The sequence below is a fragment of the Leptinotarsa decemlineata genome, unplaced genomic scaffold (genome assembly GCF_025532065.1).
Source record: "Leptinotarsa decemlineata unplaced genomic scaffold, Ldec_3_MD MMD2_tig00026328_RagTag_RagTag, whole genome shotgun sequence".
Taxonomy (NCBI): domain Eukaryota; kingdom Metazoa; phylum Arthropoda; class Insecta; order Coleoptera; family Chrysomelidae; genus Leptinotarsa; species Leptinotarsa decemlineata.
The window spans coordinates 29,560,652-29,577,907 of NW_027412688.1; the positions used below are offsets into that span (position 1 = coordinate 29,560,652).

Below are 17,256 nucleotides of genomic sequence, written 5' to 3' on the forward strand. Positions count from 1 at the left end.
GGTGAAGGCAAGTATACGATGGCAATGTTTTCAGACCTGCAGTGATTATCTGAGACTGTTAACCAGAATATTTTTTTGGGGGAATTCCACCGTTTCACAGTGAGGTAACGTATTGAGTTCGCGAAGTAACTATCTATCACGTAGAGAACACATACTCATTACAAAAATAGACAATGAATATTCATCTGCTATCCGTAGCAGCGTCACGAAAACCAGGCCACCAAATGCGGACTGCGATTCCAAGAATTGCATTTACCGGATACCCTGTGAGTGCGGAAAATCTTATATTGGTGAAACTAAGAGGTCATTGAATGTTCGCATTGCCGACCACAAGAAACACACACAGCGAGGGGAAACCAACAAATCAGGAATAGCAAACCATGTTTGGACCCATCAACACAACATCGAGTGGTCCCAAGTTGAGATCTTGCACAGAGAGGAAAATTGGTTCAGGAGAAAATTAAAGGAAACTGCTTACATGTTGTCCAACAACGTATTCAGCCAAGCCAGCGTAGAAATACGCAACATATGGAAACCCATCATCAAGCGAAAAATGGCCAACTCCCGCCAAACGTCAATTCCCACGGAACCAGTGAAGTGGAAAATGGAAAGCGGGGATAAGTGAGAGTACTCTAATGACCTATAAATAGTCATCTCTCGGAGGAATCAGTCCAGTCATCACCCGAAGACGATTGTAGATACTAACAATCGAAACGTCGTGAACTAACGTGACTTGGAAACTCCCAACTTTTGATTATTTTTTTTTTCATTTCTTTATTTTTATTTATTTACCTTCAATTGTTCTATTTTACTTGTATTTATTCCACTATTATTTCATTCCAGGTTTATTTTGCTTATTATAATTGTTATTTTCAGCTATTCATTTTCAAGTCTTCTTTTTTAGTTGTTTCAGGGATTTCAAATCATTTTATATAGTAGACAATGGAAATCCAAACTAGTGAAATAGGTCAACCATATTTTGCCAATATTGCAAATATATTTATGTATAAATTGTAAACTATATCGCCTTTCGACGAGTTGTTAATTGACAATCTGAATTAGAACAGGACGGTCAATAGACTAAAGTGAACACTTCATCAATTTTCAATTTCAACCATTACATTATGAAAGAATCTTTACATGGGATATGTACATTCATCTAAAGGGCACTACAGTATGTATAGATACAGAAGACAAGCATATTCTCCATCACTGTCAGGAATCCTAGTTGGCTCATTTATAATCTGAGTAAGTCTGCTGCTCATTGCAAAAGCCCCAGCTTCGCGACCTTGTTCGTCATTGATTTTGAGAATCTGAGTCATTTAATATTGTAGACATAGGATTGATTTGCAGAAGTTAAGAGTATTTGCAGGTGAAGAAAATAATGCCCTGTATTGTATATCGCTGACGGTCGATAAACGCAGCTTATGAATTTAATGAATTTCTGTAATTTTATTTCAAACCACATAACATCAAAGTTTTGTATTTCCAGTATTTCCTCTCGTTGACAGAAGAAGTCGTTTCTGATAAATATGGATATTCCAAAGTAATGTCTGAATTGGGAGTGGAAATCGTAAACGGGATATAGAAAATTGACGGGGTTTGTTGAAAATCTAATATTGATTTCTGTGAGTGTAAGAATATTAGGACTATTTGTTCGCAGATATTGGTGCACTGAGTTCATATTCGAGGAGAATGGATGGAAAAAAAGGATAAGCCCATAATCTACAGTATTTTCCGCAATCTTGAAAGAAATGGTCAGATCAGAGAATAACAAGAAAACGGAAATAGAAAAATCAAGAACATTTCCAATCACTTATAAAACAATCAAATAGAGCCTTTATGATCTTGATGAAAAACGAGCATTTATCAAGTTCACAAAGCACTATCTCGTTTAAAAAAGTTAATACTCACTCTGGAACTATAAAAACGATGCGGTTCTCTTCGGAAACCCAGATAATCTTGACCGGGCATGAAACTCTGAAATACCGACTCCAATCTGAGTAATAAATTTCAAATTCTAACGGGGTGTACTTTTTGTTCCTTGGCCATAAAAATAATCGAGCAATTCCAATGAAATAAAACTGTTATTCATTGCGAACGGTCGGCAAATAAGGGTTAATCTCTCATCTAAATTTGATTATATTCGTGTTCGTAATCTGATACGAACTCGAAATGATCCAATTACTATGCATACATGGTATATTTTTTAGAGGTTGGGAGGGTCCAGGACATTTTTAATATTTTTTGCTGGTGTTACGATGCATCACTATTAGTTCATATTATAAATGAATTATTAGAAAAAAGTAGGATAATCGTTCATTCATAAAACTTATCACATCATTCATCTGATCTCTTCATTATTTGTTTTCTCCCACGGTGTTTCACTCAACACATTAAACTCGAAAATTACTGAAAACATTGTCATACGATTTTCACAAGTCACGGAGTTATTTAACAGTAAAATCAATGTTTATGATTCAGTATTGTTTTATTCAACATTTCATTGTGAACTGAACAGTTTTCAAAACCTTTCCAAACAAAACAGTTTACAAACCAAAAATCACTTTTCCATTTGTGCAAGTTCAAGAACTTGGGATTATGGATTATGAAAAATGTATTAGAAGTTCTGAAATGTATTTGAAAAATAATACGCAAGGATTCTGATCATACGTATAGTCAAGGCAGTTTAACAGTGTTGAAAAACTTTCTTTTAGTCAGTCAATTGTCAATTTTTTCTCGAATCATTTTATAAGTGTTTATTCAACAGACTGTCGTGATTATAATGACACCAATCTCCCAAAACTTATGAATTTAATAATTATTGATGACATATCGAAAGAAAATATACTGAATGCAGCTAAACTCAAAAATAAACTAACATGAGGCCCGGATATTATACCTCGCCAACTTGTCAAAAAACATATTGATATTCTGAAATATCCTCTATTCATTATCTTCAACGACATAATGAAAAAAAAGGATTTTCCAGAGGAGTAGAAAGTTCCACGAATTTGTCCGGTACACAAATCAGGAAAGAAATCAGAAATCCCTAGCTGTTGTCCGATTGCACTCATTTCTATATTCTCTAAAATATTTGGGATACTTTTATACGACTTCATTTATGCACATGTAAAAAATCGATATCAGAATTCAAAATGGCTTTATGAAAAAGAGAGGAACTATATCGAATCTCTGCACCTTCACCCAATTCATATCCAAATCTTTGGATAATAAATGTCAAGTTGATGTAATCTATATAGATTTCAGCATGCATTCAACAGAGTTTCCCATTAATTTTTTTTCGATTTTTGACACATCTTTCCCCGTACAAAGGCTGGCATACAAACAGCTGCCTCCGCCATAACTGTGACACCCGACACCTTCACCATAAATGTTACCCAAAATTACAACATTTACTATTCATGTGATAGCTTATCCCTGATGTAAACGAATCAAAGAAATGAAGTAAATTTCAATTGATTCACTGAAAAATACCAAGGGAAATATAAAAACAATGAGATTACAAAAACAAATCAGCGACAAATTGAAACAAGAAATTTGAGTCCATTAAAGTGAAATGCTTATTCAAGAATCAGTTTATTGTGCGATTTTGACTACACAGTTCAAAGTTTTGTATTAATGTTACCTCGTGCTGTTTGTAGACACCATTGATGTTATACTTATATTGAAGTTATACTTACATTTGTGTGAGCTGTTTATCTGCCTATTGGGTACTTGATTTTATGAAAATAACCGGTTGTTTTTGGAGTATAAAACTACTTCTTTTCGTAACTTTGTCGTGTGGATGTACATTGCTTATACTAGATTGTAATATAGAATGCAGATGGGGACAATTGGTCTCAACGATTTGCTTTGAGTTTTACAGCATTGAAGTTTTGCAGATTTCTGACTGATATTGAAATGATCAAGTTCTGTAACTTCTTAAGTGTGTCTCTTCTGATACAATTTCACACTTGAGTATTTTCGTGATTCATCATAGAAACCATTTTCAATTGAATTATCATCTCTCTTAGGTACAACTGCTTTAATCAGTATCACGACTCAATTGCCGTGGTCTGCATTTAGATGAGAAATATCTCATTTCTTCAATTTTTCGATGACCATTTTTTGAGGATTAACGTAATTTTTCAATCTTTTTTGCAACTACCCTTCTCTCATCCTTTACTTTTTTTCCTTCGTCGGATTTACACCAAATTACATACCCTTACTTGGAAGAACAAGTCCTCCCCCATCAAAGGAACCCGGAATATTAACAACAATTTCACTTCATTGTCTTTGATGTGGACGAATTTTTCCACACTATAATTATTCAACGCTGATTTTCTGTCAAAACTCACTGTATATGTTCAAAGTTCGTGGTGTTGAGTTCTTTAGTATAGAACAGAAATCAGATAAGTTCATCGTTATAAGGGGCTGCAAGTGACTGTTAGCCCACATGCACATCATTCAAACACGAAACTATCTGAAGTATCTTAAAATTTGAAACTAAGTAACTGACATTCAACAGTATGGAATTTTGCCTATATATATTCTGAAAAAATAGGTGTAGGTGATGTTCTAACGAATCACTCTATGTTCAGTTACGGAAAAGTCTAAGAAAAATCTTTCAAAGTGACTCAGAACAATCTTAACAAAATTCCTGATTATTTAAAATGCTTCAGTATCTATAGCCATGTTTGAAATAATGTAGAAGACATATACGGAATGACTTCCTATTTATATACCTTCATAGACAAAATTGTGAAAAACTGCCGGAGTGAAAAAAACTTTTAAAATTCATAAATTCATAATGATTTGTAGATTGAACAAAAAAGTTACTTTCAGATACAGAAAAACTATTTCGAAAAGAATATTTTCACATGAACATTGAATTATATGAAAATCACTTTTATCAATTATGTTCCATTCGAATGGAATTTGATATCATTACTACAATATATTAAATAATGTAGCGACTCTATGAATGATATCTGATTCAATTCTATGAAGAATGTTCAGAAGATGAACTAAATAGGAACATGTGTCTTTTGTATAATCAAATGTTCATATAGAAGCAGTTGTTTCATGCTATCAAATGTTCGCGTGAAAGTAGTTGTTACAGGAATATTTATTTCAGTTGGATATGGTTCAGTTGTTGGATCAGGAGTTGATCAGTTGAGAAGCTCCCCTTCCTGAACTAAATTCACAGGGAGATCAGTTGGAGTCGTCAAGTCGACATCCATCTCCTCTGTAGACTCTCTCCCGAACAAAATTTACAGGGAGGTCAGTTGGAGTCGTTGACTCGACATCCATCTCCTCTGTAGACCCGCTCCTAAATTTAATTCACAAAGGGGTCAGTTGGAGTCGTAAAATCCACATTCATCTCCTCTAAACACTCAGCGTCAGAAATAAATTTCAAGTTTACTATGTCCATGAAAGTCCCACGAGTACCTAGAAAAAGGTCAATCACGGCAGAGCCCCGCATTACCGTGACAAGGCGATGCTACGACGAGAGAGCGCCCGGTATCTCGAAGGTTCCATAGAGACAGCTGGGGATGTGAGGATTTGCTCAACCTTCACTACCCCAACCAATGCACGCACCAAAACCAGCATGCACCGTGGTTCAGGAAGTAAAAGATGAACAAGTACAGTCAACCCGCTGTAAGAGCATAAAATGGTTGTAATTTGGAAGTAACTTTCAGTTTACGTTCGAGGAAGCTATTGTATAGCGAAACACACGTCGCGGTTTTTGTAAAACCCTCTGTAGTAAAAATTATACACTGCAATGTATCAATCAGTTCTAATTCAGATTTTCATCAAGAATCGATCAGTTCTATTCAATGAGAGTTCTTATTTATCGTTTTCCGCATCTGGTTCCACTCATCAACACTCATACTGGCTAGGCAGCTACTCAATCCACAAAACTGGAGTTGACAATCAATTGAAAATCAAATCATGCCATTGCTTCATGAAAGCTTTCGAATAACATTTTTGCAATTTGAAGAAGAGTTGAAAAAAAATTCCTGAGGCCAGTCCTCTTCTGAAATATTCAGTTGAAGAAAATAGATGAAGATATTATTGATCGATGACAAAATAACTGATATTCTTCTTGCTTGGTCGAGCACTTCTCTGGCAGCACTCCCAATTTTAATTGATTGGGAATATTTCGACTGGATTGTGGGGTTGAAGAAGATTTACTATATTTCCTTATTTCAAACTCTTGATATCCTATGATTTCGAATGTTCGAACCTTCAATATATTGAAAATTCGATCAAATTATTCGTCCCTTCTTGAATTAAAACAGCTGCGGCTCTGATATACTGCTCTTCAGATTCCAATTTCGCGCAATCTAATTAAAGCGAAGTCTCTGAACCAATCCACTCTAGACGAGATTCCTATTTCTTCCGCAACTGATTTAAAAATTTTCTGTGAAAACAAGGTAATTTATATGTTTTCTATTTTACTCCATGAAAATTTCCCAATTTGCATATATTAATTCCTTCAACGGAAAACCTAATAGGAACGGGATTCTTGCAAAACAAATTTGAATATTCACGAGGATTCAACGTTAATATATATCCATAGTGGATTTCAGAAAGAACCCCAGGAGATATTTTTACTCGAAACTCAAAAGGCCAAAAAGTTATTGGAATAGATTATGAAGTAAACTTGTAGGCAGGATTATTTGACGATATACGTAGGGGGTCCCAAAATACCCGGCCTGCCCTAGAGATGGCGGTAGTTGTATTGGAAAGTACACAATCTACAAAGTAGATGTTTCAAGTTTGAAGACGCTGCGTTGATTAGTAATTGTTTGGCAGTCATCATTAGCGAAAGATTTTGGTGAATTTGTGAAAATGGAGAAAATTGGTGATCGACCTGTGGTACTTTTATTTGAAAGGCTTCAGCCCAACGAATATGAAAGCTGAACTGGATAATACTCTGGGTGAGTCTGCTCATTCGTTTACATTAGCAAAATATCGGGTAGAAGACTTTGAACGAGTTCGTACGAGCTGCCAAGACGAGCATTGCAGTGGTCGATCAATGAGGTGATGACTCTTGAAAAAAATATACGAAGCGGCTTTGAATGATCATTGACTCAAAGTGCACGAGCTAGCAGACTCAGTAGATATTTCAAAAAGTGATATGAATCGTACAGCCTCTGAAAGCTGCGTGCAAGTTGTTTCAATTGATATTTAGCGAAGCTTCACAGCAACAAAGTAGAATTATCGCATCGTTTCATAACGATGGATGAACATAAGTCCATCACTTCACACCCGAGACAAAAGAAACAATCAAAACAATGGACTCAAAAGGAAGATTCAGCTCCAAAGAAGGCAAAACCGTTTCATCTGCAAACAAGTGCATAGTATCGGTTTTTTGGGGAGGGAATATTTCCATTGATCATATTAAAAAAGGTAAAACTATCAACAGCGAGTTTATGCGAACTTATTGCAACATTCGACTGAAGCAGCCAAGCAGAAATTGCCGCAGTTAGCTAAGGATGAAATGTTGTTTCATCAAGACGATGCACCAGCTCACAAATCTATTAGCGCAATGACCAGAATTAGTGAATTGAAGTTTGAATTGATATCTCATGTACATTATCTGCCAGATTCAGTCCCCTAGAATATTTTTTTTCCCCAAACTAGAATAAATGACCCAGTGGTCAACGATGAGTAAGTGATGTCAGCATTTAATGAATATTTTGATGAGCAAAACAGTTCTTATCATGATATAGTTATCAAACTTGGAGACTATGTTGAAAAAACATTTTTTTTCAAAATTTTTGTTTTTTGGGGTACTTCTGGGACCACGTCATATGTTAAATAACAATTATTCAAGACATCCCCCATTGTATCAATGATCGAACGTAACTTGTGTGTCCTTTTCGAAATTGTGTCCCTTTTGATATCGTAATTTCAACTTCGAACAAATGGAGAAATGAAAAAAACACATTTAAATTGTGACTGCCGTGCACAAAGCCATCTGTTCATTAAGAAAGTTATATATGCTAGCACCTAATTTTTCATCCCCTAGGATGATTATCGAGGTAAAAATTTCCATCAAGTTGAGGGGGTTGATCCCCAATCTGATATTGTTTTTATACCAACTCCCACAAACGTTTGGACAGGAGGTTTGGGGGTGGATTTTTAAATTTTTTCGACACCTGATACTGTCTGAAGTTAGGTCAAATGCAATTTCTTCGTTGTTCTTAGACAAAGACTACTATAGCTTTCCCTGTAACTTGCAGTCCATTCAACAAAAATCTCGGGGTATTGCTATGCTGACGGGTACGTCAGCATTTTCCAAAATCAGGCAGCTTCAAGGCATATCGTTTTACATTATTTGAGGGGTGCTAGAAACTGCCATTGTTTTATCTGTCAGATACACTGATTTTAAGTTGGAGAGAAGGTTGAGTAATAGTATTACGATGTGAGTCCGGTATAACATTCTGTCTCTATAATATTTTCAGATTGCTTACTTTTTGCTGACGATTTGAAGTTATTCAAACAAGTAAAAACAGTTTGTGATAGGGCTCCAGAAGAATATTGATTCTAATATGGAATGGAGTCAGAAGAATAAATTATACTTTAATTTGAAAAAATGTTCGGTGCTCTCAATAACTCGTCTGAAAGAACCAATTACTTTTGCGTATCAAATGAATGAAGAGGTCCTAGAAAGAACAGTAGAAGATCTTGGAGTAACATATAATTCACAATTCTCATTTTCTAGTCATATCAAAAAAAGTGTAAAATCTGCCAATAGAATTCTGGGTTTTGTGATCAGGCGGGCATCATGCTTTTCGAGTATACATACGATTAAGCTACTATATTATTCTTTGGTGAGGCCTAAACTAGAATTTGCTTCAATTATTAGGTCCGGGGAATATCAAAAGTATCTATATGGCTTGGAAAAGCTCCAGAATGATTTACTAAGATATTCATACTTGAAACAGTATCATGTCTGGCCTGATTTTAATACCATAAGAACATATCAGCTGGGATCAGAATTGAAAATATAATCTTTGGAACAAAGAAGGAGCTTGAACTGTATGATATTTCTGCACAAAATGATAAATAATAGAAATAACTCTTCAGAAATTCTTAATGCGATTCCATTCAACATTCCTCCTCGTAGAACACGTTCTACTCTCATGTTCAATATATAAAAAATAGCAAATCCAGCAAGGGCACCACTCACTGGTTTACATTCTCAAATTAGCTAATAATTTCAACATTTTGATTGATTTAGACTGGACCTCACCCCCAGCACTTTATCGTAAAAATGTTTTAGACTGCATATTGAATCCAAGTATTTGAAACTGTTTGAGACATATCGAATACAAGTAATTGAGACTGACTTTCCACATCTCCACAATTTTAGACTTAGTTCATCTCCTACAATTATGGGCATTGACTAATAGGTAGTAAATATAATATAAGATAATATTTTCATGTAAATATTTGTAATTCACCTTATTTATCCAAGTAATCAGGCTGAAATAGCCTGTTTGGGTAATACATAAATGAATGAATTTTACTTGGCAGTTGAAAATAATAGTTTTCTTATATTTGTCTTTCACTGAATTTGAGAGGAAAATGCATATAACACGTTTAAATATCTAGAGAATATTAATAGTTATGAAAATTTATAAGGTCCAATAAAATGAAACACCAATTTTTGTTGGGCAAAATATATGAAAATTGATAGAAAGGAGTTTTTTCTATAGTTTTCCAACATTTTTCATTCAATAAAGTTGGCACAAAAATGTATTCTACAAGTGAAAGTGCATAAACTGTGTCAATAGAAATAGGCACAGGTGAAATAAAAATTAACGATTTCAGTAAGGCTAAACAAAATGAAAAATGCAATTTTTTCGTTCACAGACCCCAAAAAAATTCTCACTGGTGGGACATTTCGTTCGAATTCAGTAGTATTCATACTGTATACAGAACTAGTTATTGCCCGCGGCTTCGCCCACATAGAATTTGGTTTGTGACAATAAACTCCGCGAGACACTATTTCAAACAAATAGTTTAATTCTTGTTTTATCAACCAAAAACTTCAGGTTTCCAACTTCAAAACTGACGAACCTCAATTCAATCTTTGAAACTCCATTTTTCATCCTTGGGGATGGAAATCTCTGATTCTTTTCCTTGATGCTTCTTTACGCTTTACAAAGAACCTACCTGCATATTTGAGGTTCAGTAGCTTCGGCTGTACGTAAATATAACAACTAGTAATTTATATTTTTTATTTCAAAATACAGTAACTAAATGCCAACTGCACTTTTATAAAAGTTGTAAAAACATGGAAAGTTTCAATTCTCTTTTCTTCATTATGATTTCCTACTACGTAGTTAAGGCTATATCCATCAATTTATTTTACAATTATATTAGTATAAAAAGAGTTGATGCCTTTTCATTCACAGGTTGTATCAACTCAATTTGTTTCTATAATTTTTTTTGGTATGGAGGTACGCCACTGACTTATACAAAGAAAACTCACCGACAACGATCATCCGTTGGTGTTCAGTAACAGTTTCGAAGAAAGGCGCCTCTCCAGAAACTTCGCACCTGTATATTCCAGTCGAAGAAAGTTGAACTGAATTCAAAACTACTACGCTTTCTGTGGAGTTGTGCATCTGAAAAAGAAAATAGCTTTGTCAGTCAGTTGAGTAATCGCCGTTTTCATCGCATTGTGAATAGCGGCGGTTTTCGATCAGAAAATATAGTAGAGGTGGGTAGATAAATTCGATATACGAGGAGTGTTAGTTTGTGACAAAATGTTATTGATGTAATGAAGAATCAGCATACAAAATTGTATACCAATTTTTGTATGAGTTTTTTAATCGGTTTCATGATCATATATTGTGTCTGTTTTATTGCACGTAAGTCATTCCTGTAAGAATATCAGAATTTTCATTCACCTTTCCTAGGTTCATTCACCTTCCAGAATCTGAAGTATGGAGGGCATTATACCGTCATTAGAATCAAAAATCATTTATCGAGAAGATTTTTCGGAAATTGTTCTATTCTCAAAATTTTATTTTCAAGATGAAATGTAATATATATGTCGAAGATCTTAAATGGCTATATAAACATTCGATGTAGTACAAAAGGTTCTCTGACATCAATTTGTTGCAATTTTGCCATATTTATTTGAAATCGAAAGCCAAGTACGATCTATCTCTAAAGAACTGTTTGATATGTCGTTTCAACCTAAATCAATCTTTCCAGTGGCGGAATTTCCATATTCGGTGGCTTCAATATCCACAATATCGAATGGCTCAAATTTTCAAATATCAACGACGAATAAGGTCGCGAAGCTGAGGCTTTTGCAATGAGCAGCAGACTTACTCAGATTATAAATGAGCCAACTAGGATTTCTGACCGTGTTGGAGAATATGTTAGTCTTCTGGATCGATCTCTAACAACCTATCCAGAAATTTACACAGTCGCCATAAGGTCTCCATTGGGATCTTCTGACCACAAACTCATTTCAATATCGAGTTAATTACCGATAAATGTTGGGGAACAATCTAACCCGTGCAAAGTTTGGCATTACAGATCAGAATGGGAGTGTCTTCAAGACCATTTCCAAAATTTCCAGTGGCTAGATATTTGTTTCAGCTCTGAACATCCTTCAACTTGTGCTTCTGAAGTCACGGACGTTATTCAATCATCCATGGATGGATACATTTTTTTTTCAATGAAGTGACCTTCTAACGGCAAACCATTCAACAAAAATTGCGAGCAAGCTGTCGCCTTCAAAAATATCGCCTACCGGCAGTAGTGCAGAAATTCCAGTACCGAAACAACAGCTACAAACTTAGGATAAGGTTTCCAAAGCAATTTGTGACTTTGTTAATGTGAAGTAGGTAACTTGTCCCTACAATTGTTGGCTGGTTCGTACTTTAAGTTGAAATATTTCGGGAGAAAACAGTTGTTCATTTTTCTACTTCATCACCATCAAAAAATTGGAAAACAAAAAAAAATTTTAAGAAGTGTTCGATAATATATGAGTACAAAACCGAAAAGTTTTTTTTTTCAGAATACTGATCTCCCCTAAAACTTTTTCTTCAATTCAAATGAAATATTTCTTCTAGGTTGTAAGACACGTTTGATCTCCTGCGCTGTAAACCTTTGCATGTAGAGCTTGGTATAGATGATGAGGTTCTTCTTCAAAATGTAACGAACAGATACTAATGGCACACTCAATAAGAGCACGTTTTTTCCTAGATTGTGATTTTTAGGAAGTCCGAACAGTTTATGTAGTGAGGTTCTAGACTTCTCAGATGGCGTAAATCCATTCAATTCCCCAATAATTGATTCTAGGAATAATTCCATTTGGCCAATACACTCCGTATGTATGATATGAATTCCTCGGATCTGATGATCCAAATAATCCAAATCGATTGTACTATAATATTTTGTTTTAGGAACATAATGGAGAATTAGTTCCTTCGCTTCATCTCGCGCTTGCAGTAATTTTCTTGCATAGTCAGCATATCACATTCGAGAAATTACCCAGGAAGCTGTATAAATTTCCTAACAGAGCTATTCATCCCGTTAGGAAGATGTATCGCTAATATTTCTGTTCTTCTTCAGTGATTATGGATCATACTCAAAACATAATTCTAAAAATATTACCTCAGCGTTGTGAACATCCTCTTTCATTGAATTTTCATTTCATCATGTGGTCAGGTACTGTTTTTTTTATTTCTGAGTCATACATGAAAGAGTCTATAACTCGGGCGATGGTAATTAGTAACAGGTTGACTAACGCCTGCATTGTTATCTAACCTCAAATAGTCGTCACTATTTAAGAAAAAAATTATTTTCATTAGGCTTTCAGCAGAGGCGGACACAAATCAAAAATTTCCAATAGAAAAGAGGAATGAGTTACACTTCATTTCAAAGGTCGTTTAGCCAACTTTCCAATAATAACACATACTTGACCTTTTCTTTTGGACAAATTATGTAAAACGTGAAGATACCCAAGTAACGAGTGTTTTGCAATAAAACAAAAAATTCAAACAGTAATAAATTTTGCCCTCAATGTCCTCTCCAACATCCAAAAAACTTTTCGTGAAGTTCTCTGCAGGAAGATAGTATTTTTTCTTGAAATTTCAAGTAGGTGTTTCAACTATCGATTTCACGTGCCTCCATGGAAGTAAATCTACATTACATAAGTCTGGTGATTATAGTGGCCCTTCCATTGCTCCTGTTCAACCAATTCAGCTTCCAGGAAATTTGTCATTCAGCCACTGTCTGACACAGTATCGTGAAGCACCATCATGTTGAAAGAGAATAAGTTCATTTCGCAAAATCATTTTACCAGCCGTATCAATTTTTTTTTTACATTTTCTCCGTAGAGGTATAGTCCAAGTAAAAGATATAGTGCCCCCTACCTTCGACCAGTTCCCCTTTAATAAAATAGTTAGGCAGCTAACTAATGCATGGTTAATTTTTCAACAATTCCCTAGGATAATCGTTTGTGAATTATATCAAACAAATTATCTGTTTCTTGTCAGTGACGAATAGTTCAATAATATTTCGTGATATTTTTCGAAGATCTCAATTCCTCATTGTTGAAACAGCTCTGAAACCACCTGACTGTCATTCAAAAACTCCTAAGTCAGTAGGGGACTAATGCCTCAGTCATCATATGAGCATAATTAGAGTATTGCAGTACAGTGCGTGTCATTTCTCTTTGAAAGATTATGAAACAAAATTTCACATACACTGTGCCAGATTCGCTGCAGCTGAATAAGCAACTGAACCGTGGAAAGCAACAAAAAACTCCTGTGTGTTGTATGAGGCGTTGAATAACCCACTCTCTTTGAACATATCTATTTTATTCACTGGACTATATCCTTTTTCATCCGTCAAAAAACGGAAAATATACAATTTTGATCTCAAATTCCAACGAAAACTTTCGACATACGCCTACCGCCTGAACAAACGAATTCGTTCTCAACTTATATAGAAACTCAAGAATATGTAACACGAAAAGGTCGATATTCAATCTATTTCCAATTTCTGTCAACAGTGTTCGAGCGTCAAGTGATACATCACGAATACTTGTGAGGAAGTCGGCTGGTAAAATTGATTGCATCATGTTTTAATAGTCGAACACCGTTCTGCGGACTTTCGTGCAGGGAGATTGATGTTTTGAACGATTAGATTCCTAGATTGCAATCGACAGCTCTCATATTATTGAGTGGCAAAGGTGGGAAGGATATCTGAGGCAAAAGGTTCTATTTAATATGCTGTTACCTTGAGAATTTCCCAACACGATCACAATAATTGATAACTACTCACCATCGAATCAATTCTTCAACTTTTCATAGCCATAGATGTTTATCATATTCTTCTGAACATAATTTTGGCCGTCCATAAATTGTTTGACTCCTGTTATTCAGTACCTTACATCTGCATAAAATGTGACGAGCTATCTCTGTTACTTTAATGTATCGCCTGCAGCTGAGGTCTACGTTATTGTACCATCCTTTGATCATCCGTATTCGCCATATTAACCAGTATTTTTGATTAGATGTGATATCATATGAGAATTATGATACCTAGTATGAAGTCAATCTATTCCTACCAAGGTACATGTCGACAAGCTTTACAGAAAACGGCCCAAGCGAAGCTCTCTGACTTACAGAGACAGGCTTGTCTGGATATCAGTGGTGCCATCAGTACCACACCGTCAGCGGCCTATCAGATCCTTCTAGATCTACCCCCTCTCCACATTTTTCTGGAGATCGAGGCTAGATGGACTACATAGAGACTTGTGCACTTTGCCAATTGCACAAATAAATTTACGCAGAGTGCAACAGACTTTTGCTTGACACTAGAAGTCACAGCATTCTGGAAATGACCTCTTACTTCATGCCTCCAACTGTCAAATACTGGCTGTCTTATAAAGTACTATTCCCGAGTAGAGAAGACTGGATTCTTCAGGAGAAGAAAATATTAAAAGCACATAGTTTTTGGTTCACAGAGGGATCAATAACACCTTCTGGTTCTTGTGCAGGTGTTTTTAGTCGCAGACCCAGGACAGAGATATCTACCTGCTTAGGAATTTATGCGACTGTATTTCAAGAGGAAATTCACGCTATTGAATTGTGTGCGGAGAGAGACTGTTTAAATCCAACCTCACACAGAAGTCAATAAGAATATTTTCGGACAGTCAAGCGGAGTTGGTAGCTCTTGGCTCCTATCGAGCAACGTCTAAATTGGTGGCAAATTGCCAAAAACGACTCTCCTCGATAGGAAGACTCAACAGATTGTCTTTGGTCTGGATTCCTGGCCATACTGGCCTAGAAGGCAACGAAGCTGCTGACTCCCTTGCATCGGACCAGAACCTGTCAATGGCATGTGGCATGGCTTTGGGCTTTACCAAACAAACTTTGAACACCTGGATGACGAAAAGATTTATGGACTTCTGGCAGAATCTTCCAGGATTTCCCACTCCAAGGCGTTTATTCACACTTCAAAGCTTGATACCAAACAGTTATTGGACTACAGTAGGGATGAACTACGATATCTAACAGGCCTTCTCACAGGTCACTGTCATTTGAATAATCATATGCAGAGACTTGGACTATTGAAAGACAGTGTGTGTCGCTTCTGTTTGGAAAATGATGAAACAGCAGAGCATATACTTTGTGCTTGCCCCGATGGGGATCGAATCAGGTTCTTAGAGTTTGGCAGAGCCGTACTCTTACCATCTGACCTGAAAGACCACTCACCATACAAACTAATCGGCTTCGTTGAGAAGCTGGGTTTATTTGGCCGAGTGTGAGTAGGTGTGAGCCACAATAAACTCTTGCGGGTTACAGTGGAGAGTCGAATAGACCCACTAACTTCAGAAGTAACCTAACCTAACCTATATGTCGGCATTATTCACGAGATGAGGCTGCTACTAGCTAACAATATTTCTTTTAGATTAAAATTCAACTGACCCAGGAACTGAAGGTAAACGATCATTGACAAGCCCATTTATGGATGAATAAGTACGTGAACATGAAAAATTGTCGAATTTGGGACGATACCAATCCACGTGAGATCTAAGAGCGACCAATGATCGCAGTTCTGACATGGAAAATTGAAAACGGAATGATTCGGGAATTTCAAAAGATAGTAATTATTTGAAATTGAATTGAAGGGGTTATATTTTTTTTTGTTGTTGTTGTTGAATTTCCTGAAAACTGACGTAGAATCGGAAAAGCGTTTGAACCTTGCATGAAAGGGATTTGGAAAGGACAGAGAACATACTAGAAACAACAATATGCCAAAGTATAATTCGAAAGTATATATATATATATATATACAACAGCGGTATATACCGCTGTTGCCCTTTATACAGTGAATACCAAATATTATTCAAAAGAAGGTAATGAAATCTATTGCCTATTTTGTGATACGACATCACATGCAACTCAAGACTGTTTGAAGGCTCAAAAACTTTCAATTGACGAAAGAAAAGCTACAATAATGTAAAAAAAAGATACGTTTTTTTTGTCTGAAAACCTACCATACCAACAAGAGTTCTAAATTTTCCGTTGAATGTTTGCTCAAAAAAGCATTATACACTTTTGTGTTCTGAGTTATATGTGATTAGAGACGTCGTGAGTAAAAAGGTAGATATCCAAGACAAAGTTGAAAATTATTTGACAGGTAACTTTTCTTATTGTCAAAATTGTCACAAATAATAAAGAAATATTTGTAAGAGCCATGCAATATTCTGGATCTCGAAGTTAATATATATTAATCGAATGTGCAACTGATTTACTATGTGAAAAATTACCCGAAGAACACATAGTACAAGGTGTTTCTGAAGGACTCTAGTATGATATAAAAATCAAAAATGAAACAATTAGTGGACACAACACTCCAAAAGTGGGGCAAACCGCTGACACGTGTTTCTGGCTATTGGCCTCATCAGCGCGGTGCAGCCAAGTGTAAAGGTGGGCAACACTTGTTTGCCGAAAGCAGGAAACAACACATATGCACGGAGTCAACAACAGGAGCCAACCGCACATTTGCTTTCGGCAAACAAGTGTTGCCCACCTTTACACTTGGCTGCACCGCGCTGATGAGGCCAACAGCCAGAAACACGTGTCCGCGGTTTGCCCCACTTTTGGAGTGTTGTGTCCACTAATTGTTTCATTTTTGATTTTTATATCATACCCACTCGATAAAATCTCTCTCTGTATTTATATCCTGGACCCGGAT

At 35.8% G+C, this 17,256-nt stretch overlaps 1 protein-coding gene across 1 annotated transcript in view; it reads right to left on the bottom strand.

The window, feature by feature from the left end:
• The window catches only part of beat-IIIc (beaten path IIIc), a 685,766-nt gene that overhangs the window by 105,671 nt on the left and 562,839 nt on the right, over positions 1 to 17,256 (bottom strand). The window contains exon 3 of the mRNA XM_023158843.2: positions 10,517 to 10,652. Within this exon, the coding sequence (XP_023014611.1) occupies positions 10,517 to 10,652 (136 nt within the window). The remainder of the gene's footprint in view (positions 1 to 10,516; positions 10,653 to 17,256) is intronic.